The sequence below is a fragment of the Coturnix japonica genome, chromosome Z (assembly GCF_001577835.2).
Source record: "Coturnix japonica isolate 7356 chromosome Z, Coturnix japonica 2.1, whole genome shotgun sequence".
NCBI lineage: Eukaryota > Metazoa > Chordata > Aves > Galliformes > Phasianidae > Coturnix > Coturnix japonica.
Genome location: NC_029547.1, coordinates 37,899,696 through 37,924,485, shown reverse-complemented (window position 1 = coordinate 37,924,485; position 24,790 = coordinate 37,899,696). Strand labels below are relative to the sequence as shown.

Below are 24,790 nucleotides of genomic sequence, written 5' to 3'. Positions count from 1 at the left end.
AGTTGAGTTAGTGGTATACTTACTAGTACCTGCTGTTAAAGTCCAAGGCTATGAGAAAGAGTCCAAACAATATTTGTGAACATTCAGATGTACTGCATTTATTATATGTACTAGAAGGGCAAACCGAATTTGAAATGTCTGAAGTAGCATAACATTTGTATTAGCATTCACTTGATCTGCACTGTACTACCAAAGTAATTATTCAAATCAATGCCACTTTTTTTTTTTTTTTTTTTTTTTTTTCCCCCCTACTTAAAATAAGGGTCATTTGAAGGTAATACTAGCAAGTGTTTTTTTCCACATGTGCAAATTTAAGCATATTAGTCATTTGGTATGAGTTTCACTCCTAATTTTAAATATCTGTCTTCTACACTCTTTCTCATGACTTTCTTAAACTTCTTTTTTTTCCTTTTTTTTTTCTTTTTTTTTTTTCTTCCCCTTTTTTTCTTTTCCTCCTGGGTTTATTTTTCACAGCTTCTATTATATTACTATGATCTTTGGCCATATGCTTGGGTGTGCATGCAAATGGGAATACTGATCCTTTCACAGGAAGAAGAAAACTCACTCTGATAATAGTATAAGCATTAGGCTGATCATCAATGGCAGTTTTTTGCTACTCTCTTGACTATGGGACAGAAATAGATGACCACTGTACATGCCCAGTCAGAAATATAAAAAATGATATTAATGAACCTATTGCACTCAAAATTATTTCACTGTGTCAGAACAGTTTCTACAATTAAATAATGAATTTTGTTGACATTTAAGGAAGTATTGACAAAATTGATCATAGAAAACAAACAAAAATTCTCTCGTGTTTTTATTTGACACAAAAGGGAAGGCACAGAATGACTGGAGACTTGTATGAGTTATGAACTGGACTCACAGAGTGAATATGGGTGTTACACCCAAAGCTCTGAGCTGTGCTGTGCAGATGTGCTGGTTGTGTGGGAAACATCCTAGCCAGTTTGCCTTGGTGGATTGCCTGATGAGCAAATGCTCTTTCCCAAAAAAGTACTCTGGAGCTTCTACAGCTGAGCCATTCTAATTCATCAGGTGCTAGCAATTCAGTAATACTAAATGAAGAAAAGTAATGTAGGAATCATGGAGATACTACTATATAGGACAGGCTGAATTTATACTTGTATGAGAGGAGATTGTGTCTCATTTTACAGAAAATTAAAAGCACCAGTGAATGGAAAAGATGACACATTACACAGAACTGAATAGAAGGCTATAAAAGCTGAATGAAAGTAACAAATTTGCAGTTTTTATCCACTTTAGCTTATGTTCAAAGAGGAAAACAACTTTGGCAGTGCTGGACCAATGTTTATGCAGAGGTTAAATCTTCGTGAATATTAATAAATATTAGTATTTATAAGCCTGCTAATTCCGACTAATTGTTGGTAGAACAAAAAGTTTGGCAAAAATGTTGCAGCTATTTCCCACAAGTTTCTTATAGAATCACAGAATCATAGAATGGCCTGGGTTGAAAAGGACCTCAAAGATCATCTAGTTTCAATACCCCTACTATGTGCAGCGTCATCAGCCACCAGACCAGGCTCCCCAGAGCCACATCCAGCCTGGCCTTGAATGTCTCCAGGGATGGGTCATCCACAACCTCCTTGGGCAACCTGTTCCAGTGCATCACCACCTCTGCGTGAAAACCTTCCTCCTAATATCTAACCTAAATTTCCCATGTCTCAGTTTAAAAACATTCCCCCTTGTTCTATCACTGTCAACCCTTGTAAACAGCCATTCCCCTTCCTGTTCATATGCTCTCTTTAAGGACTGGAAGGCCGCAATGAGGTCTCCCTGCAACCTTCTCCAAGCTAAACAATAGTTCCCTCAACCTTTCTTCACAGGAGAGATGCTCCAGCCCTCTGATCATCTTAGTGGCCCTCCTCTGGACTTGTTTAGTGCTCATCTTCGTACTGAATATGAATGTTTCATCATATATTGCAGCTCTTTTAAGTTACTAATCAGTCACTTTTTAACAACTTGAGGACATGCTGCTCTGTGTATTTCTTTCAAAACCTGATCTTTATTTAACCCCAAAATTCTTACCTACAGTATTTCAGTGCTCATGCTATTCACACATTTCAACACAGGCTACAAGACCTGTTGGTGTTGACAAAACAGACAGGTTTTAGCAAATTTTGCGCTTAAGCTTAGGCTGACCTGAAAGGTCAAAATTGACTTTATTCCTTGACAATCCACAAGCTGAACCACGGGCAGGCCTACCCATCTACCTAGGCCACCACATCATCCCTAACCCACCCATCCCAACAGCCACGGAGCCCAGTTCACCCTCAGACATGCACACAGGTCCCACACAAGTTTTAGTGCTGGTGCACTGGGAGTGGCGTCTGTGGACATAGAAAACTAAAACTTCTGGGCTCTCGGTGACAAGATTGATTAGCCAGCATTTCAACACACGCAAAGCAAACGGGAACGGGAAACCTGAGCGAAATAAGCGCCCACGCAGCCAGCCGACCCCCAGGCCGCCCCGCGGAGCCCGCACCAAACCACATCCCTTCCCCGCCGGCTCCGCCCCCTGCGCACGCGCGCGGCGCTCACAGCCGGTAAGCGCGGCGGCAGAACGCGCGAAAATTCCAAAGCGGCGGCGCGAGCCGGGCTGCGGGGTAAGCGGCGGGGAGGGGGCGGGGCCGGGGGCGGGGGCTGCGGGCAGGAAGGAAAAGGAAGGGAAGGGAAGAAAGGGAACAACGCTCTTTTCTCGCCCCTTACCCGGCGGTTCCCCGTCGGTGGTCGGCGGCGCCCCGCTGCGGGGAGATGGCGTGGCTGGAGGGTCCGCGCATGCGTTTTGAGGGAGTGGTGAGTGGCAGACGGATGTCTGTCTGTCTGTCTGTTGGGTCCGTGCTACCCATTGCTGCCCGTGTCCTCCCGCTTCCCCTTCCTTAGAGAGGCTGTGAAAATGGAGCAGTAAAATGCTACAGCACGTGCTTAGGGACTTGGGCTCCTAACGGGCTCGCAAGAGGGGTGTAGAGTTCATGGCTCTGTTCCTGATCCAACAGATGTCCAGCTTTTGTGCTGTGCAGTCTGATACGGGCAGGCATCTGCTCCAGTGGAACAACTGCAGGGCAGTGTGTTTTTATGGTGCACCTGTAGGCGTACAACGGGGTCTATAGTATATATGTGCCAGCATATGTATGCGATTTTCACTGTACCTGAGGTAGGTGGATGACATATTTGACCCCCCATTAAAGAGTAGGGAAGGAATAGGCCATTTTGGGCTTAGGATCACAGTTGTGCGTAATTAAATCACAGATTTCACTCAGGCATTTTCCAGGTCACTATTTTTGGTGTGGAAGTATAGTTAAAATGAGATAACAGCTCTAGTGCTATATTTGAGTGATGAATCCTACTTTAGGTTAACTCTGGGGGGTATCATGCTCTAGCCATAGGCCTTTGAATACATGCGGACTGTGGAGAATTTGGTGACTTTTCCTACATATTAATAATTAATATTTTGAAGCTTTTTTTTTCTTTTCTTCTTTTCCCCTCATTTCAAAATCCTTGTTTTTATTTATTTATTTATTTGTAAGAAAAGGAGCTTTCCTGTCTGTTACCATCAAACCAAACCATCTGCTTTCTTCATTGCCTTGCTTTTTCATTTATTTATTTATTTACTTATTTATTGCATTTATGTTCATATTCTCTGCCTGAGGTTAAAAAATTGTGTTACAGCGTAACTCGTATGGTATTTCCAGCAGAGTTTGAGATATTATGAAGTTATGTTGTAAGCTGATGTCAACGAAAATCTCCTTCCTATTAAATTCTGACACTGCTGGAAAGCCCACTTTGTTGACTCTGTTTTTTGCAGCCATGCGGTGCATTTTTCCTCCGTTTGTTTGTTAACCACTGCCATCTCTTGGATAGAAGCAGGCATGCCGATCGTTCATCACAGTGTGTTTCCTCTAGTGGCTCAGAGGAGGCTTGTCTTTGAAAATACAGTCACTGGGAGTCTGAAACAGACACTGAAGTATGTATTTTTTCTTACAGGTTCAGTCAAGATGTAATGATCTTTTCTGTGCTTTTTTTAGTTTCCTATGAAAATAGGTCCTCTGTGGTTTGACATCTTCTTACCTACTGAAAATTGAATGTATGAGCCAGTTTTAGGTATGGGACAGAAGCCTTAAAAGCAATTATTTTCCTATGTATTTTCTAGAAATTGCGTACAGAGTGAAACAGACTGTGATAAGTGGAACTCTTTTATTCCATATTTTATTTGGCAATAGTCCTCCGACCTAGTGATCCCATACATATGGGCCAGCTGGCTTCTCTATATGTTAACTATAGGATGCTGTCCTTTCAGGCTGGAAGTGTCAGAAGAGACACCAGTATGAGTTTGTTTTTTATCTGTAACTGAAGTTATAGATTGTGAAGTAAAATGAAGTTACCCATTTGAAAGTGGACAGTTGTTTTCCTCAAAAGGAAGTGACCTTTTACGCTCAGTACTCTCGAGCTACCATCCCCTAAGCTGTCCATTAAACCGGTTTTCTTTCTTTTTCCCTAAAATGTATGTTACAGTATGTTGACCTACAGTTGTGAAGGTGCTGCTTTTGACCAAGAATTATTCCAAAACATGAGTGACAAGCTTTGTAATGGATGAAACAACTGTTTCCTGAAATTAGTCAGAAAATGTTACAGTTCTTTTATGTGGAGATGTTTTGGGTATTTACCAGAAAACTCAAATATTGTACAAAATAAAAAACCTTCAGTATGTAGGGTGTTTTTTTGTTTTGTTTTGGTCTTTTTAAGGTGTATAAGATGCTTTATAACAAACTGCTCAGAAAAAAATAGGTAAAAATATGGCATGGTTAGAAGAGCTTGCAGGAGAGCAGCTGCTGTTACTCATGTAAAATCTTAAATTAAACAACTTTTGCCAAAGTTGGTATTCTCATATCTATTTTTCTGGTTAACGTAAATAACTACTATTATTGTTGATGTTGCTAAAATGGTAACGTTCATTAAGAAGTCTGTATTTTCTTTTATGTAGCTTTGGAATTTAAAAAAAAAAAAAAAAAAGCAAAAAAAACTTTCTGTCTTGACACTTAGTGGCAAATTCCACCAATTGTTTTAGGACCAAATAGTGAAATAATTTTCAAAATTACAGGAATGTGGAATATACTAAATGTTTTCTGTAACAGTATATTGTTCTGTCCCAGTAACTTTCTGGCTATTTTGAAAGTGTTTAAAACTTAGTAAGACTAATAATCATAGATGTTGTTAATAAGGTAATTGATCAAGGCTATGCATAGCCTGGACTTTTACTTATTTGTAATATATAGAAAGTGATTTTCAGGTGGCTATGACAAATGGTATACAATAATCATTATTTGTATCTCTGATACAAAAATAATAATGAGTATTATAATCATAAATAGAAAAACTTATATTAATGTAATACTATTAATTTAAATCTTCTAAACACCAGAATTTTTGAGTTAGTGTCTGTTTAACTTCTTTTAAGGGGTCTTTGATCTGTAATGGTAAGAAATGGACTTTTAACCAAGAGTTGTTTCTGTTAATTTTTTTTAAACTGTCAGCCTTATCAGACAGATTTGTGACATTTGACTTCTCTATGTATTTTGTTGTTGTTTTAGGTATTTTAACTTCTAATAGAAATTCTGCAGATAACTAGTTATCTGAGTTATAGATGCATAAACTTATCAGTTACGAATTGAATAGATGCTGTTGGTCACAATTTAAAGACTTGCCCAGATACAATGTGCACTGCGTCAGTTATGGTAATCTGAGGATCTGAAAGTCCACTGAGGATTTTGTGGTTCTTTCAGAGGAGTACATTTCTTGTTCTTGGAAAGTGTGCAAATTGGATGTTTTTAAATGTCCTGCTTCAGTTTGTTTAAAACAATACAACAACAACAGCAAAGAAAACAAGAAAAGTAGTCTGCAGTTTGAATGCTGGAAATTAGGGCAGTACTAACAGGCTTCTGCAGAGGCAGAGTAGAAAAAGCCCTGGAAAACTGATCAGCTCCTTCAGTGTTGTATGTTGTGTTAGAAATGGAAATAGCACTCCAGGCATCTGAATCCTGGAACCAAACTGCAGGGTTGCAGTTTGGATCCTCCCTACTGGTAGTTTTCCTAAATATATTAAATTTATAAAACTACATTAACTCTGTGATAGTATTGAAATATTCCATGTAATTGCTGTGATGAGAGTATCCTGATATACAACTAAATCAGTATATATTGTTAGGTCATGATTAGATTGGATGGTCTTTAAGGTCTTTTCCAACCTGAGTGATCCCATGATTCTGCGTGGGTGTCCAAGGAGAACTGGCCAGGAGGTGTATTGCTGTGTAATATTGTTCTCACCTTATGCCTTAAAATTGGTCATCTTCTGTCAGGTGACCCAAACTGGTAAGTAACTCTCCTCCTATGAAGCACCAAAACTATACAGCTTTAATTTCTTACCACGTATGGCATTGTTAGATTGTACCTTTTTTTTTTTTTTTAAATGATCAGATGGGACAAAAAGTCTTACTGGTAAATCACGGGATCTACTATTAGCACAGTGAAAAGCACACAGGCACAGAATATGCAGGAATAATTGACTTAATTCCCCCGATGAGTGCCTCGAGGGTTTTGATGTTAGTGCTGTGTCTCCAGTCTAGCTGCCTGCACAGTCAATTGTTCCTGCAGTTCAAGTTTGATTCACTGAAAGCCTTTGCTCTCTATGTTTCTGAGGAACTTATCTCTTCTTATTTGCAAAGAATGAATAGGCTGATTTAATGCCTGTGAATAGCATGAAAACTTGTCAATGGACTCAAGGGACAAATGTCTGTGGGAGTGTGTTAAAATAATGTACAACAAAAAGGTGTAAATGTTGATTTGGGTGTCATGAAGTTATTTTTTTATTCTTCTGAAGAATACATTTTTCTCTTTCTGTCGGGTGTACTTAGGGCTATAAATACATCTTTATTCAGAAGTGGGTTTTTTGTTGGTTTTTGTTTTGCGGGTTTTTTTCGGGTTTTTTTTCTGGTTTTTTTTTTTTTTTTTTTTTCCTCTTTTTTTCTTTTTTACTTTGAAGCAATTTCTGATTGTGGGTAATTGAAGAGACAAGGCAGGAGCGTCTGGCAAGTTTTTCTTAGGCCTAAAAGAATTGTTCTTTCATTTGCAGACACACTGATACTGTGTATGGACTGTGAACTCGGAATTAGTGGGCTCAACTGACGTTAAATGTGTCATTTTTTCTTAACTTACCACGCTGAGTCCATACAAAATGTGATAAAGTCTGAAAATACTTTCCATGTTCGTTGTGTGTTTTCTTTTGGGTGTATCATTGCCCTTCACCAGTGCAACTGCTGTGCCATGTAAATATTCTATGTTTGAGAAGCTTAAGTTGAATAGTAGCCTATACTTGAGGAAACCCTTGACGAATAGTTGTGGTTAATGGATGAGAAAGTATGAGGCCTCTGTCTATTACTTCCTGACATTTGTTTCCTTAGTGACTCTGAACAAGTTGTTTGCTGTTTGTGCCTCTGTTTCCTTGCAATTAGCATAGTTATCTAAAAGTACTTTAATGATGTAGAGCTGAAGTTTCAATTAAAGGGACCTTCTTCATTACTACTTACTACTGTAATTAATAGAGATTCTTTTTTCAATAAACTTTTTGGAAAAATAATTCACTTTGTAAAAGCAAGTCAATTATATACATTGCACAGTTAGCACTGTGTGACATTACCATAAGCTGTGTTTTCAGTAATGTTCAAATGCTTGTGCTTGAGAGTTTGGACCATGTGTCTCCTCATATTTTTGTGTAAGTCAGGGGTAAAACATGGATTTAACAAAGTTGCCCAGCTATTAAAGAAACATAATTGTTGCAATTTAATAGACTAGTCATTCTTTTCTATGTCTAGATAGACTGACTGCTCTACCATTCTTTTTTGTTTTGTTTTACTAATGGTGAAACAAGATATTTTTGAAATGCGCTACCAATTTGCGGAATCTCCTGCATAGTCCAGTTGCAGGAAGATGACTTTATGTCAGGAGCTTTTTTAGGCTTTATTTCCCTAGTAATTGTAATGGGTACAGGTAGAAATGAACTTTGTTCCTTGCTATCCTAGAGTGAAGTAGTATGTTGTTGTCTGTTCCATTACAGACCAATATTCTGATTTGCTGTGTTCAATTTACTCTTCAATGTTTTCTACTTAGCTTGGAATGGAGATTACTGCATTTTTATTCCCCCTCTGTGCTGGTAGTAGAGTATTCAAACTCTGGAATAGAAAAATGATGTATATTCCATGATGAAAATGAAATGATCTCTAGCTAAGGGTTTTTTGTTTTTTGTTTGGTTGGTTTTTGCTGAGGAATTACTTTCCAAGGAAATAGTTTTTTTCTGTATTCCACTTAAGCAATATAAAATTAAATGTTAATTGGAGAGGATTTCTTTCTGAGGATGTAGAGAAAAGGATAGTGAAAGTCTTTTATACTTCTGAATTTACAGTGAAATTGCATAACTGAGAATTTAAGCAGGAGGAGATGGTGATAACGACATGTAAATGTTTAGCTGAGAAAGTACAATTTGTATTTGGCACAAAAATGACTCTGCGTGTGTCATTACAGTTCATTCACATTTGTGCATTGGCTTACGTAAAGCTTTGTTAGAGTATACTGTTTGTCAGAAGAAGATAATGGAAACTTAAGCCAAAGTTACTATCACATAATCCATGAGATACAGAGAGATGCATTAGCTGGCAAATAGGGTTTAGGAGAAATGATGCAAATGGTAAATTTCATCTTACAGGGATTTGTTGTTATTGCAAATTTAGTTGATATTGCCAACTTGGTGAACCTTTATTAGGTGTGTAATATCAGTGCTATCAATTTAGGCTACATTAATACTGGGTAAAAAAATAAAATTGGCTGCTGATGTAAAAAGAATGAGAATTTATTTCCTTACCATGTAACCTGCTTAAAAAAAGGTGTAACATTATATAGTGTTAAGAATATTGATATCATAGGCTCATGCAGTTTATTTGTGATATTATTAGCTATAGTGAAGGTAAACTGGCATATACAATGATTAGACCATTTATGGAAAGGGGTAAAACAGATTACTTCTGTGCTCACAGATATTCTTCAGAATCAGTTCTACCTCCTGCAATTTGTGGACTGAACCAGATATTCTGCATGTCTGGAGTTTATTCTTTGCATTTTTTTCTTGGCTATTGCCAAATAGGTTGGCTGATAAGGAATTGGTATGATTGAAAAGAATCTGTCCAGCAAAGTAAATCTGAGGATACTTTAACATTCAGCTTCATTATCCCCACCCTCCTCCTCACTATGTTTATCCCTCAAGTGCTACAATGAGTGTTATCTCATTGCAGTGACTTGAGTGTTAGTAAAATATCTCAGGTTTTCTGCTTAGATTGTGCAATATGTTTAAGCTTTGTTGGGGAAATACATTGAAAGAAGATGCTGCACTCCACCATCATTTCTAGGAGGTCAGTAAGATGTGTTCTTGTCTGTGCTTTTGTTAGCTGTGCTCAGTGAGTCATTTCTAGCTTCTGCTGTGTTTTGTTATGTATTTTTACCATTCTGTGGTGCATCACGGTGAAAGACTGATCAATCTGATGTGAAAGAAAAAGTAGTTGAATAGTGAGCTAGCAGACCTGTTTCTTTCTAGTCTGGAGGATATATTGCTCTACATAATATCAGCATGCACCGCTCAAATCTGGGATTTCCTTTATGGTCTGGAAACAAATGTTCAGCTTCTACATGAATCTAATGCCCTGCTTCATTACATGGATGGTTTTATGTGGGCCTTACTGGATTTTGCTCTGATGCTGGAATTCTTTTATATTAGTGCCTCGTATTGGTCCATACTTTACTTGATCGCAGAAGAGCTTTATAGTGATATGATTTATTCTGTTGCATGTGACTTTTTCTTTCAGATACTAGCAGTGTTGGACTCTTAATAACTCTGTTGCCATTCTTATCCTTTTTTTTCTTTTTTTTTCTTTTTTTCTTTTTTTCTTTCTTTTTTCCAGCGGAGTCTTCCATTGGCTTGTTAACAGACTTTGTATTGATTTGTTGTCTAAAGACATAGTAATCTGCTTTGTGGGCTAGTGGCTGCATCTTTTGAGTATAGGAATAGTAATTAATGGCTTTGTTGTCCTGTTAAGATTCATTATGGAAAAAAGATTGATTATCTGAAAATTAGGCAATATCACTCCAAAATGTCTTTCACATCTTTTACTCTTCTCTAGGGTTAAAGATAAGAGTTGGATGGATATTCTAGGATATTATTTCTGCCTTTCACATGAGAGAAAGTTTTATTCTTAGGTAGCTCAGATGGAGAAGATCAGACAGAAGATCTACTGTTCCAAGAGAAGCCTTCCTTTAGAATCAGAAAGTTTTAAAATTACCTTTTATGTTAAGTTATTACTGTTAACAAGGAAGGTTTATAAATAGTATTTTTTGTTCTGAATGTCATAGCCTGGTGAACAAGGAGAAGCCTATGATTTTGTAGCCCATTAGCAGGGCAGAAGAGTGGGAAGTGTTGTATTTTCCAAGCCTTGTAAAAATTGAAATTTTGTGTGAATCCCAGCAATGCAGTGCATGCTTCCCCAGGATGTCAGGTCTTTTCCAGTCTTGCGGAGTAACGTTAACACAACTGTAAATGCAACTTCGCAGTTTTTAATATTAATAGGAGTAAACTTGTGTCGGAGGTGTATGTATATACACAGATTGTTCATAAAAGTAATCTTATCAGTGGTCATATTCTGTTCAGTATGAGAACTGAGCTCTTTTCCCAGTGAGATGTGACAATGTAGTTTAGAAAGCAGGTGTAACAGCTGTTAAAATACAAGTACTATTTATCAGAGGAAACAAATACAGAGATGTAAATTACTAATTACCTTCTCTAAGAGATGAGTGATGTTGTCACTGTTTACATCAGCTTGATAACTATTTAATTTAATGGATTTTTCATCTTGCTTAGCTGGGTTTCGTTTCTTTAATTTGACAAATCTCTGTTGGTTTTGTTTCTGGAGGAAGATATATTTGCATGCAGATTGTTTTAATTAAGAAAGTCTGCATAAAAGCACACTGTTTTCTGTAATGACTATTTTTTCTTTCTGTAAAGTATATGTGGTTGCAACCACAAAGGGGAACAGGCAAGCTTGCTTTTTTTCTGAAGTTTTTAAATTAAAAAATCAACACTAGTCAGTACTGGATGTAAGCACACCATCCTTAATCAAAATAGAAATTGTTCAATAGATTATTCTTGATTGACACTGACTGCCAGTGAGTGTATGTTAGTCTTAACACCAACATATAAACCAGCCAATAAATCTGTTTTCTCAATGAAGAACACTAAAAAATAAGATGACAGAAGTAGTAGTATGTATATTTAATCTGCATGTAGTTTTTATTCAATTTGAGTCTTTCTGAAGTTTCTAAAAAATATTATTTTTTATCAACTACTACAACTTTCTTTTCTTTTTATACAACCCCAAAATAACATCTAGTAGGAATTAAATTTGTGATTTGTTTGCCGCTGCTGTTAAAACTTAAAAACGAGTTAATAGACTTCTCTACATTAATAGATCAGCCATGCTATATCATAACACAAGTAAGAGAGATTAAGTAATGAATCAAAGTCATGCTATCTTTTGATTATAAAATATATCCAGGTGTTTATCAATCTCCTGATATCTGTTAGAGGAAATAAGAATGAATAAGAAGACTGCTGTGCTTTTTAAAGTGTTAACAACCCTAAAAAAACATTTGGAATGTGGACTGTATAAATTCTGTTAGCTCTGTGGTGAACAGTTCTGCCTTGAGACTTTCAGCCCTGGTGTGGTATAAATAGTTTAACTGTTTTTCTGTTTTTTGTTTTGTTTTGTTAGTTTTTTTTTCCTTTACAAACTGCAGTTGTTGACGTTTATGATTTGAGAGAGGAGATGAAATAACATTAAATCAAGTGGTCTTTTGAGTGTGGAGCTACTTACCGCCAATTCATAACAAAGTACACAAATGAGAGCTTTGTACCATGAATGTAACTTTTCATCACTGCTATTAAGAAACCCTGATATTAAAGCAACGTTGTACATTAATGGTATCTCAAGGAGCTTGAAATGCTTTTACTTATTTAAAAATAATAACTGAATTTACAAGATTGAAGACCACCTAAGTAATAAAAGTTCAGCAGTAACTTTTGGTACTCTATTAAAGACAAAAGGGGGCACTGAAAGCTATGGAGGGTTTTTTCATAGAATTTTCTATGGCAGACAAAATCTTTCAGAGGAACTGTAATGATTCAGCAACTGCTGTTTCTCTTGATGTTTATTATAACTTATTCCTGAGTTTCAAGATTTGGACTTGTGAAGTTGCCTTGCTGTTGTGTGATTTTTATCTTGTTTGGTTTCATTTAGAAATATTCTGTTTGTAGAGAGTTTGTAGAGAGTTGCAGAGAAGTAGTCTTCACTCTTGCTACTTTACATACTGGATATACAGTTTTCATTTTCAGACTTTACATATGGAGATGATTGCAGAGAAGTTTTCTGTCAAGCTTTGTTGGTGTCTCATTGGCTTTTGCAAATAGCTCTATGCTCAGCTTTGATGAATGGAATTGAATTATGTATTACATGGAAGTCTGTCTGAATGTGAATGATTAGGTGTATGTCTCTTGTGTACTGAGGACTCCTCATTTGATACAGTACGCCAGGTATGCCCTCACCAGAGCAGAATCAGCCCCCTTGACCTGCTGACACTTCCTCAGGTGCAGCCTAGCATATTGTTAGCTTTCTGGGCTGTGAGGGCACATTGCCGCCTCATGTCCAGTTTATAATCTACCAGTACCCCCCAATTCTTTTTCAGCAGGCTGCACGCAATCCTTTCATCCCCCAGCCTGTATTGATAGTTAGAGTTGCCTAGACCCAGGTGCAAGATCTTTGTTGAACCTTGTGAGGTATGGTACACCTGGGCCCCCTGCTCAAACCTGTCTATGTCCATTTGGATGGCATCCATATGTTGGCTGCACCCCGCAGCTTGTAGTCATCAACAAATTTGCTAATGGTTTGCTCAACCCCACTGTCAATGTTGTGGATGAAGATATTGAAGATATCCCAGCATTGACCCCTGTGGGACACCACTCATCACTGATCTCTGTCCAGATGTTGAACCATTGACCACCACTCTCTGGACTCAATCCTGCAGCCAGTTCTTCGTCCATAGAACAGTCTAACCATGAAATCCATATCTTACCAGTTTGGAAAGAATAATGTTATGGGATGCTGTGTCAGAGGCCTTACTGAAGTCCAGATAAATTACATCAGTGGCTCTTCCCTTGTTCACTGATGGAGTAACATCATCAAAAAAGGCCATTGGGTTGGTCAAATAGGATTTGACATTGGTGAAGCCATGCTCATTCTCCTGTATCACCTCTCCCATCTTCTGTATGCCTTATTGTAGCTTCCTGGAGGATCTGCTCCGTGACCTTTCCTGGCACAGAAGTGAGACTGATAGGATGGTAGCTCCTGGGGTCATCTTTTGTACGCTTCTTAAAAAGTGGTGTGGTGTTGTCTTTTTTCCAGTCACCAGGGCCTTCACTTGATTGCCATGACTTTTCAAATATCATACTTGGTGACTACATCAGCTGATTCCCTCAGGACTCTGGGATGCATCTCATCAGGACCCATAGACTTGTGGATGTTCAGGTTCCTCTGGTGGTCACAAACCTGACCATCACTTACAGTGAGAGGATCGCTGCTTCCTTGATCACCTCCTATCAAACAAGGGTTTTAAGTCTATGTGGCAAGTAGCTGTCAGAGAAGACTGAGGCAAAAAATGTTGTTAAATAATTCAGCCTCCTGCTTGTCTGCTGTCTTGCCCTTTCTGGTCAGGGTACCTGTAGAATCCTTTCTCCTCCTTCTTGGCATTTGTTGTCAAGTGTTAATTCAGTCTGGGCCTTGGTTTTTCCGGACCCCATCCCTACACAGCCTAGCAGCTTCCTTATAGTCCTCATGTGGTACCCTGTCCCTTTTTCCACTGCATGTGCATTTTCTTCTTGTTCTTCAGTTTGACTGGCAGGTCCTGGCTCATCTATGCCAGTCTCTACCTTCTTTTCCTGATCTGCTACACCTGGAGATGGTGAGTACTTGCATCCTGTGTAAAGTTTCCTTAAAGATCTGCCAGCTCTGCTCTGATCTCTTGCCCACGAGGACAGTTTCCCAAGGTGTTTTGTTGACTAACTCCATGAAGAGCTTTCCTGAAAATCAGCATCCCAGTTTTACTCTTTACCTACCTCATATCCCTCTGGAGCATGAACTCAATCACAGCATAGCCACTGCAGCACAGGTAGCCCCAGTCCTGATGTCTCCAATTGGTTTATTTGCATTCATAAGCAACTGGTCCAGTACTGCGTTCACCCTGGCAGGGCCTTCTATTACTTGACTCAGGAGGTTATCCTGAATGCATTCCAGGAGCCTCTTGGGTTGCCTACAGCTTGCAGTGCTACTTTTCCAGCAAATATCTGGGTGGTTTAAGTCCCTCAGCAGGATGAGCACTTCCAATTGTGACACTTCCTGGAGGTAGCTGGAGGTAGAAAGCCTCATCAACAGGCTCTGACTGATCAGGTGGCCTATAGTAGACACCGCTCACAAGGCTCCCTTTCCTGCCTTGGTCTCTAACTGTCACCCACAGGCATTTGACTTGCTCATGGTTATTGTTTAGGGACAACTCTTCACATTCTATGCCTTCCATGATGTAGGTAGCAACACACCCATCCCTCCTTCCTTGCCTGTCCCTTCTGAACAGCTTGTAGCCATTGATAGCCACTTTCCAGTTGTGGGAATCATCCCAGTGGGTTCCGATGGTGGCAACTATATTGTGGTTTTACAGGAGCACAGTAGCTTCCAGCTCCTCCAGTTTGTTTCCCAAGCTGTGTGCACTGCTGTAGAAGCACTTCAGCTGGGTAGCTGGTCTTCTCACTTCCTTAAAGGATAACTCCTTAATTCCTTTTAAGTATTTCCCTTGATTTTCCCCATTGCCTTCTCCTATTGCCCCAGCAGTCACTGCCTCATCATCATAGGATTTCATATGTGCTGCAGTGTTGCCAGCACCTCTCAAGGCAGATCTAGATTTTTGGCAGCTGATATAGGAATCCCAGCTAACTGAAAGTGACCTTGGGAATACATCTGACAGTATGACTGGTCAAACTGGGTATGTGTTGTCTATAATTTCTGTAGCCCTTTTAGTTTATTGTGTACTTAGGCATATATGTTTAATTACATGTAATTAACTAGTAATTTTATATTTCTGCTGTTAATTAGCGGTACATGTCATGACAGTTTATGATCTGAAACCTGTGTATTTGGTCTATTTAATTGTCATGTTTCCTATTTAATTGTGTTATTTATATATTTAGTAATTATTTAGTGAATACTTTCCCACAATGTTGAGGTGAAGACAGTTGTACATATTGTTAACAAAATTGATCTTGGGACCAGACACCATAAACAACTGAGAAAATCATTAAATAAAAATCATGCTATTATAACTAGTGTATGGGAAACCACAGCTTGAACCTCTGATTAATCAGCAGAGGTGAGTGTTGGGTCAGCTGTGGGAGCACAGGTGAGAGTAATTTAGCTATGCTCCCAGAAGGGGTAGAGCTCGACTGCACCTCCTCTGAGACCTCATTTAAGGGCTGACCACCACCAAGGCAGCATCTCTTGGAGATTGCTCCCCAGTGGAGACTACCTCAGCTATCCGTTCAAGACATCAACATTGGTGAGTTTTTCTTTGCTAATAACCTTTGAATATTTACTATCATCTTTGTTAACATCTTTATATTAGCCACCCTTACAAACTAGAATGAGCACTTGTGATAAATTGCTTATGCCAGACAAAAAGAAATTTGTGAAAAAAAAAAGTTGTGATTGCTGCAAAATCGGCTGAGATTTCAGACTTCTGAGAAGAGGCTGTTCTTACACAGTCACTGCTACCCCACTGCACATCGTGGAACAGTACCTGTATGTGTCTGGTACAGGAGATAGGCTTGTTTGATTTTCTTAACTTGGTCCTCTGTTAGGATTTGTCTAATATGGGATCACCAAACAGGTTCACTAGTTTACTCAAACCTGTAAGTCCAGCTTCTGGCTGTATTAGTTCTTAAAGTTTTCATTATACTCTTTTGATGATAGGAAGTTTGCTAGTTGCAGCTGGATGTTTGACTTGTGATTTTGGAGAGCTATTGTGAAAATGTAGGCTGTTTTTAATGCTTTCTAACTAGTAAGGTCTTGGAGTGTTTTGAAGATCAGAGATGTTTTGGCCCTGTGTAGACTGGGAATGTAATAATGAAATAGCATGAGCTTTGCTTATATTGCCTTGAATATACTTAGGTCAAACGTACATTGAAGTGTTGTTACGGTTTTATGATGTGTATGATTGGTATTCCACATCATGACATCATGTAGTGCACTGGGAGGTGAAGAGTTAATGCTTCAGTTATGTGAACTGTCAATAGCTTGGGGTACCTGGTTCTCTGAAGAGAAGAACAACTCCATCTCCCGGAAGGCTTTCACAGTTACATTTTCTGTATAGAGGGAAAGATAAAACTGCTCATGTGTCATGAAACTGCCCTTTCTTTTACTGCTTGTCTTGGCAATATGTGCTCCCTATCATAGTCTCGTGCGGGTTGGAAGGGACCTTAGAGATCATCGAGTCCAGCCCCCGGGATTCGAGCCTCTGTGTAGCAGAGCGGCACTTCTACCACTTGCGCCACAGGGGGATTCGAACCCAGGGCCTCCGGTGTTGCAATGCAGCATTCCTACCACTTGCGCCACCGGGGCACACTCCCTAGCCATCTTGCATTCAGCATTAGAGTAAGGCCTTTGGTTTTGGACACACTCTCATTTACTTGGTTTATTAGCTTAAATCCCAATTAACTTGTATTTCTGCTATTCTAATTACAAAATTAACTTTCCTCCTCAGATGATTGTTGCTGTCTCTTTTTTTCATTATTTGTTATTATTCCTTTCCTTTTTTGTTTCTCCTTCCCTGTCACAGATACAGACGTCATTGAGTTATCTGTAGATCTAACTACCTGTCAAGCCAACGGCTTTGCATCAGCTTCCCCCTCAACCCCCCCCAAAAGTATTCAAAGTCAAGTAATAGTTGACATTCATTTTAGGATGTATACTTATTACTGTTAGAAACTAAGTGAGTTTATTAATAGTGTTCATTTTCTTCTCTAGCATGGAATAGCGTGATATTTAAGTTGTGATTATGAAGACTTAACTGTATAAAGCTGTATTTGCAGTGCTACTGATAGGGTTTATTTTTTGGTTTGTAGGTTTGTGTCTGTAAGTTAGAAAATGAATATTCTCTGATTTAATTTGTTTCTATGAGTGTCTGAATTTGTCTCCAGATAGGCAACAGTTCATTTCTGAAAGCCATCACATCTGCATTAAATGAGAATTGTCTTTACAATTTTGATATTGGGATCAATGATTGAATACCTGCAAAAGTTCAATTGCTCTTCTGGCATATGTGTTGTTCCTACTTGTACAGGAACTGCTGAATCACAACCTGAACTTTTGTTTGACCACCTGAGATGAGCAATGAGTCAATTGTGGGAGTATAGGTGAAGGCAATTCACCTGTGTGACCAGAAGGGGTGGAGCCTGGCTGCACCTCTCCTAGACCCCCCATTTAAGGGCTGACTGCCATTGGGGAAGGATCTCTTTTGTGAGATCACTCATCTTGGATTTTTCTTGTGAATCTACAACACTGGTGAGCATTTTCCATTTATTTCTTTTTCCAGCATAATAATCTCCCTGTTATACGCTCTCTAAAGACCAGTCTAACTTCTCTGTATAGTTGTCAGCTATGTATCTGTATACTTGTTGATTATACAGCCCTAAAAGCTGTTCTGCAAAAGGAAAAGCTTAATNGATTATCCTTTCCTAATGTGATAATCCTACCTGCTACATGCTCTCCAAAGACCAGCCTAACTTCTCTGTATACTTGTTGATTATACAGTACTTAAAACGTATAAAGACTGGTGTAGCATGTGCTGCTCTGTTCTCTCTTTTGCCAAGGAAAAATATTGTAAAGTCAGAAAAATAAATGGTTGTGTCTTTTACTGGAGAAATTTAGTTAGATGACATTTTTGCTTGACAATAATTCTCTTTGTTCCAAGACCCAGCTTTTGCATTGAAGTGTACAACTGAATATAGATTATAGCTTTTATTCAGAAGTTGCATGTGGTTGTTTTTCACTCTACTTTGAATAATAAGGGAATCAGATTGAAAGTACTGAATTTATTGATTTCCTTCAAGGAGGGTGCTCTTTTTGCACTTAAAGATAACAAACAAATGCAGAGCTTATGACAAGCAAAGCCTCGCTACTGCCCCAGCTCACTCCACCTTAGCCCTTTTGATTAGACTTTTTTTAGTATTTTCATTTGTCTTGGAATTGTCATTTTTAGTTTTTCTGTCATTAAAAACATTCTGAATAAATATCTACTCACTTTATTGTAGTATTCTTTAAGTATTGGTATACAGTATACATTCAGATATTAAAAGCTTGAGACACAGCTGGTATATTCTAGGGTAGTTTACTAATCACCGTGCCAGTCTTTCTACTTTGTCTCAGCAGGGTATTTATGTTACCCTACTACTATCAGAAAGCAAATTCACACCCTTAGGAGATGTAATACTGTGATTCCATTTTATTTGAACATAAGTTAGCAGAAATCCTTCTTCCCATTCATGGTCTCAAGCCAGTGTTTAATTATGCCTGATTTGGAGTTGTAATTTTTTTTCTTTAATCTTTTTATTTTTATAAAGCATCGTGGAATGGCCCAGGATACTACAGTGCCTAAATTGAACTTCAGATTTTGGTTGGATAAAGCTATTGAGTGGGGTCAGGCTACTACTTCTGAATCCCAGAAAGATGTCTGTCTTCACTTGCCCCAGTTGCTGGAGTTTCTACATCAGACTTATGAAATGCTTAAACGTATGGTAAGTGACTTTAAAAAGAAAAGGCAGCCTCAGAAAATATCTGCCATGCTCGGTCAAAAAAGCAATCTAAGAGGCTTCTGTTTCTGGCCTGAGGTATCACTGGATCAGAGGAACAAATTGGGAAAACAGTCCCAGGTAACATAGGAACACACTTATGGTTCCCATGATTTATTGGGAGGGGAACTTATTCACAGAATTTTAGGGATTGAAAGGGACATCTAGAGATCATCTAGTCCAACCCTCCTGCCAAAGCAGGCTCCCTAGAGCAGGTTGCACAGGATGGGGTTCAGGTGGAGAAAGAGACTCCACAGCCTCTCTGGGCAGTCTGTTCTAAGTGCTCTGTTACCTTTAAAGTGAAGAAATTCTGCATGTTTGTGCAGAACTTCCTATGCTTTAGTTTGTGGCCATTTCTCTTTCTTCTATCACCATACAGCTAAAAAGAGCCTGACCTTGTCCTTTTGCCTACCCCACCTTATAGACATTGATCAGATCCTCTCTCAGTCTGCTTTTCACAAGGCCAAACAGACCCAGGTTACTCAGACTTATGCTCTCATAAGTCAATAAGAGCATAAGAGAGGTGCTCAGGGCCTTTGTGGCCCTCCGCTGGACTCCTGCTGGGAGATCCCCATCTTTTTTGTACTGGGGAGGCCAGACTGGACACAGTACTCCAGATGAGGCCTCAACAAGGCAGTGCAGATGGGGAGGGTCACCTCTCTTGACCTGCCTGCCCCACTCTTTTAATACACCCCAGGATGCCATTGGCCTTCTTAGCCACCAGGGCACACTGCTGGCTCACAGGCAACCTGTTGTACACCAGGACCCCCATGTCCTTCTCTGCACAGAGCTCCTCTGCAACGGGTCATCCCCCAACCTGTACTGGTGCATGCAATTATTCCTCCTGAGGAGCAAGACTACACTTACTTTTGTTGCTGCCCAGCTCTCCAGCCTACCCAGGTCTCACTGACTGGCAGCGCAGCCTTAAGGTGTGTCAACCATTCCTCTCAGCTTTGTATCATCAACATACTTCTGAGACTGAACACTATCCACTCATAACTGGTGAAGATGTTGAACAAGAACAAACCCAGCACTGACCCCTGAGGAACACTAAATGCAGGCCTCTAGCTGGACTTTTTGCCACCCATCACAACTGTCTGAGCACAGACAGTGAATTCTTGATTGGTTGTCATCTTGTGATGTTTCCCAGCTAATGCTCTAGCCTCATTAAATAACTCTTTAAAATAAATTATAATAAACAGGATTTTCTTCTTCCTGCTTGACTGGTGATAAACGGAATTATTTAGGGACATTCATGTGCAAAATTGTAACTGATACTTTAAAATCTCAGAATCTTCTGTCATGTTAACCACAGTACTGTGGCATGTGCGGTACAGTCAGACCATTGGCACGTGCTGGTAGCTGTCCTGTTTTGTAATATAATTATTGTTATCAGTTACTGGAGTGCTTTCCTTTTTTTTTTTTTTTTCCTTTTAAAATACATTTAGTTATTTTTGTGTTTAGTTCTGTGTATGTTTTTTTGAGCATGATTTTCAGTGAATGTAGTCATCTTAAATTGCTATAGAAATACTGTATTAAGGTATGAGGCTGACTTTTTCTTCTGTAAAGACTGCAGAGCTGTGGGGTTTTTTTTTTTCATTATTATTTCTGATCTGAATTTAATTTTTAAATACAAAATTCTTTTAGTAGTATTTCCAAATTAAATTTTTAAATGCAGGATTATTTTAGTAGTATTTCTTCCCGTGAATACGTCTTTTCCTTAGGAGAGAAAGAAATCTGTTTTAATATTGTTATTTCAAGTAATCTGAGGCTTGGCCTGAAATGGACCTTGCAAGTATGGCCCCAGAAAGTCTAGGGCTAACCCCAAATGTGAGACAAATGTAAGGAATTTATTACCACAACAGGAGATGGTTATCGCTCCTGCTACTTACAATCTCAGCACAGCCCCATTTTTAAAAGCCTTCATTTATTAGATGGTGAAGTTACAAAAATGGAAAAATAAGATTGATTACACATGATTGTATATAAATACAATGCCTACTACTTTAGTAAAGCTGCTTTCTCCTCAGTTCAAAGTTAAATGGCAGTTTGTTCCTGTGTAGATGTAAACTGATTTAAAGAAGGCAGGAAGAAGTAACAGAAAGATATTTAGTTGATTTTTTTTTTTGCCATGATGAATGTGAATTTCTTCAGAAACTCCATGAGGCAGAATATTGATGAGGACCAACAAAAGCAATTTTAATTGTGATTTTGTTTATCACAGAATCTTGGTTATCACTGCTGTTTTATGATTATGGCACATGAGGGAATTAATACATTTTCTAGCACAGTTGAACATTAGCTGAGGAAATTACTTAAGCTTTAACTTATTTGAAATATGATGCTATAGCTGATATCACAGAGCTCTTCTTTTATCACCTACCTGCTAGCATTTACCTTCCAGAGCATTTCATAACAAAATCATTGGGAATGTAATCACAGAATCACAGAATGACCCGGGTTGGAAGGGACCTCAAGGATCATGTAGTTCCAACCCCCCTGCCTAGCAGGGCCACCAAACATACACCTTTACTAGATCAGGTTGCCCAGAGTCCAACCTGGTCTTGAACACCTCCAAGGACGGGGCATCCACAACCTCCCTGGGCAGCCTGTTCCAGGACCTAACCACTCTCCTAGTGAAGAACTTCCCCCTAACGTCCAACCTAAATCTTCCCTCTTTTAACTTAAAACCATTTCCCCTAGTCCTGCTATTATCAGCCCTTTCGAAGAGTTTACTCCCCTCCTGGGAGTAAGTTCCCTCCAGGTATTGAAAGGCTGCAATGAGGTCACCCCGCAACCTTCTCTTCTCCAGGCTGAACAAACCCAACTCCCTCAGCCTGTCCTCATAGGGGAGGTGCTCCAGCCCCCTAATCATCTTTGTGGCCCTCCTCTGGACCTTTTCCAAAATCTCCATGTCTTTTTTGTACTGAGGGCTCCACACCTGGACACAGTACTCCAGATGGGGCCTCACAAGAGCAGTGTAGAGAGGGACAATCACCTCCCTATCCCTGCTGACCACCCCTCTCCTGATGGAGCCCAGGATCCCATTTGCTTTCCGGGCTGCCAGAGCGCACTGCTGGCTCATGTTAAGTTTCTTGTCTATCAGGACCCCTAGGTCTTTCTCTGCCAAGCTGCTCTCAACGTAATCTGTGTCATGAACAATTCTCCTAATTTACTGTTGATGTATAATGTGTTTATTATGTTTTTGTTTTTATGTCTTAACAGAATTCAATTGTAGCAATTCAGCAGTTCCCTTTAATTGGCCAGTTACTAGGAAGGCTTTGTTGGAATCCTTTTGTCATAGGATATGGTAAGAACCTGTAATTATATTTCTTTAACATGAATTTTGTTCCTTAGGACATAGAAAAAAAAATATATAGATTGGCATATACTTTGAGTTTGCTGTTTAAATATAGCTTTTTTTCTTTTTTCATTTAAGTAAAATTTTGAAATAAAACTGTTAACCAAGTTAGTTAAAATATGCCATAGAAAAATCTAGAAAAATGAGTAGGTAGGTTAACAGAGAAAAAATATTTTTTCTGATACCTGTTTTTTTTAAAATAATGAGAAACAGTACTATATCATGATTGTTTGTTTTCATAGATTTGTTTCTGTTTGTGTTTTTCCTACCTTTTAAACTTGCAAAAATACATAGATTAAAAATAAAAAGGGTGAAGTGATGACATAGGGCATGAAAAATCAAAAGTCTTTTACTGTTAATTTATACGTTCAGGTGAGATGAAAGAAGCAGTGAACAAGAAAACTGGTAGAAGGGAGCAAACTGTACGTGCTACCTCATACATAGTGGTAGTATTCTTAACACAAACTGAGATTTTGTTAAATGTCTTATGATCTACTATTGACCAGACAAGTGATTCTGAACTCATCCGCCCTTGGAAATAATCTTTTGTTGATCTTATGCCACAGTTACAACTGCAATTAAATAAATAAAATAAAAAATAAAAAAAAAAATTGCATGTTTTCTCTCCTAATTCATGCTTCATTGTTGAGAAATATGGAAAAGGACAATTTTTTTGCAATCTCTTGGAAGAGTTTTTTAGGTCAAGCAGAGCTTCTGGTTTGGATTTATCTTGTTCCAGTCAACTTCAAACACAGGCAGAATGTGCAAAGCAAATGACAGACGTGTTTGTTAGTACTTTCCATCTGAAAGTAAGATTTGGGAAGGAACCATAGATATTTAAATAAGTCACTATACAAATATATACTTCTATGGCAGTTTTTGAGAAGGGACTTCAAGTTGTTGGGCTTTTTTTTTTTTTTTTCTTTCCCTTGTGAATCATGGTTGCAAGCTATCCGATTTAGAGGACTTTACTTGCTCCAAGTAGAATCCTTTACTTCAGAGTTTAGAGGTGAGAGGCAGAGATTTTCTGTCATCAGTAGACCTGATGCAGTCTGCTTATCCATTTTCACCAGTATATAGTTTTAGAGCCACCTGAGATCTCTCTGGACTGCTGGCACATATAATTCAGCTAATTTTCATTTTATTTGGCACTAATTCTGGAGATATCCTTTAAGATAATGGTGGCTATGGCAGATGCTGACTTTTAAGGGCATATAAAGCAATTTCTTATTTGAATAAATTAGCTTATTCAAGCATGTGTCTATGACCAGGCCACCCTTGCAGCAGAAGGAAATAATTATGTTCAATTCACTCAGAAGAGAAAAAACTTGTACTTCTGCATTTTGTTCAAACCAGATTACCTGTTAAGTTAGATAGGTATGTCTTGGTGCTGGATGCTGTTGTGGTTGACCACGCAGCAGGAAGCATGGTCTCCATGGGAAATTAACCTCTTCATAAACACTCTTGAGCAGGAGGTGACCAAGTTAGCCATATTTAGAACACTACTGTGAGGGAAGCGTGACCAAGGACAAATTGATGTCTGTATTTGTGGTCCTGAACCACAAGAGATACACAAGGAGTTCAGACTGGGTAAGGAATTCCAATGCTTTTTCTGTGGGCTAAGGGATTATGTTTCTCAGTAGGCTCCTAAAGGTTTATGTCTTGAGCCAAAAAGTCTTGCAACCCAAACTAATACTAAAAATGCTGGGGAATTTCTTGGTGGCTCTCTGTCAACATGAATGTGTAAGTGTGCATGTGTTCATTTCCACAGAAATTTCAGTTTTAGCTGATTGCTATTTAGCTTAATTAATATTTTCTTATATATATACATATATATATATGCACACACATATGTAATACGTACATATCTGTGTTTTTCAGTAACATTTTATGATGGGCTTTAAAAGAATATTTTTAGTTCTATGCCAAGGAGTAATCTTTTGTAGTAAAACTGTTATGCCATTAAGTTGGAACTGTTGGAAGGGTTATGATGTTAACATAAGTTGGTTTCAGATCATGGAATCATAGAATGGTTTGGGTTGGAAGGGACCTTCAAAGTCACCTAGTTCCAACCCTGCTCCTGTAGGCAGGGACACCTTTCACTAGACCAGCTCGCTCAAAGCCCCATCCAGCCTGGCTTTGAACGCCTCCAGGGCAGCTAGGAAATAGGATTTTTGTTCATCAGCATTTGGGTGTTATGCTACAGAAATGTCCTTTTCATGAAGTGTGGATAATTTTAATGTATTCTTACAGAAAACTCTGTTCTACGTTGTTGTTATGAATGATCTTGTACTTTGTAAACTTAAAAATGCTCACTTCTGAAAAATTTAGTTGTGCAGACTTTTGGCACAAGGTAG

The 24,790-nt window shown here is 38.7% G+C and overlaps 1 protein-coding gene across 8 annotated transcripts in view; it reads left to right on the top strand.

Moving 5' to 3' along the window:
• Positions 1-2,572: 2,572 nt before the first annotated feature.
• The window catches only part of FANCC (FA complementation group C), an 86,262-nt gene continuing 64,044 nt past the window's right edge, over positions 2,573-24,790 (top strand). For 4 of the 8 annotated variants that reach the window (XR_004305707.1, XM_015849279.2, XM_015849280.2 and 1 more), the window contains exons 1-3: positions 2,690-2,835; positions 18,845-19,018; positions 22,298-22,382. Coding sequence is in view for 7 of the 8 variants with exons in the window: in XM_015849279.2 (XP_015704765.1) it covers positions 2,794-2,835; positions 18,845-19,018; positions 22,298-22,382 (301 nt within the window). In the remaining variant the exon portion in view is untranslated. Of the gene's footprint in view, positions 2,646-2,689; positions 2,836-3,720; positions 4,004-15,687; positions 15,784-16,840; positions 17,787-18,844; positions 19,019-22,297; positions 22,383-24,790 lie in introns of those variants that run through there. The other 4 variants (XM_015849277.2, XM_015849278.2, XM_032441532.1 and 1 more) reach the window with 4 other exon arrangements.